This window comes from Brassica oleracea, unplaced genomic scaffold (genome assembly GCF_000695525.1).
Source record: "Brassica oleracea var. oleracea cultivar TO1000 unplaced genomic scaffold, BOL UnpScaffold15776, whole genome shotgun sequence".
NCBI lineage: Eukaryota > Viridiplantae > Streptophyta > Magnoliopsida > Brassicales > Brassicaceae > Brassica > Brassica oleracea.
The window spans coordinates 1-420 of record NW_013632294.1 but is presented as its reverse complement, the minus strand read 5'-3'; the positions used below and the strand labels follow the sequence as shown (position 1 = coordinate 420).

Below are 420 nucleotides of genomic sequence, written 5' to 3'. Positions count from 1 at the left end.
AAGTACCTTAAAGAGATGTGACCCTGTGTGAGCATCCACGGCACTAAAAGGATCATCAAACAAGTAGATATCTGCATCTTGGTATAGAGCACGTGCAATCTGTATCCTTTGCTTCTGTCCACCACTCAGATTAATGCCACGTTCTCCTATAACAGTCTGATCACCAAATGAGAGTATCTCCAGATCCTTACTCAAAGAACATGCTTCAAGCACCTTCTCATATCTCTCTCTTTCCATTGGCTTACCAAACAAGATGTTGTCCTCAATTTTACCACTCTGAATCCAAGGAGATTGAACCACGTAGGCCTTTGTCCCACAAACCTTAAGACTTCCAGATACTTTTGGTACTTCTCCAAGTATAGATGAAAGCAAGCTTGACTTCCCAGAGCCAACAGTACCACAAACTGCAACCTTCATCCC

The 420-nt window shown here is 42.9% G+C and overlaps 1 protein-coding gene across 1 annotated transcript; it reads right to left on the bottom strand.

Annotated features, from left to right (window-relative positions):
• Positions 1-6: 6 nt before the first annotated feature.
• LOC106322332 (ABC transporter C family member 3-like) lies at positions 7-417 on the bottom strand (the record flags this gene model as incomplete). The annotated part of the gene is made up of 1 exon (XM_013760401.1): positions 7-417. A coding segment is annotated over one exon (411 nt), but the record flags the coding sequence as incomplete, so codon positions are not given.
• Between the last annotated feature and the right edge of the window lie 3 nt (positions 418-420).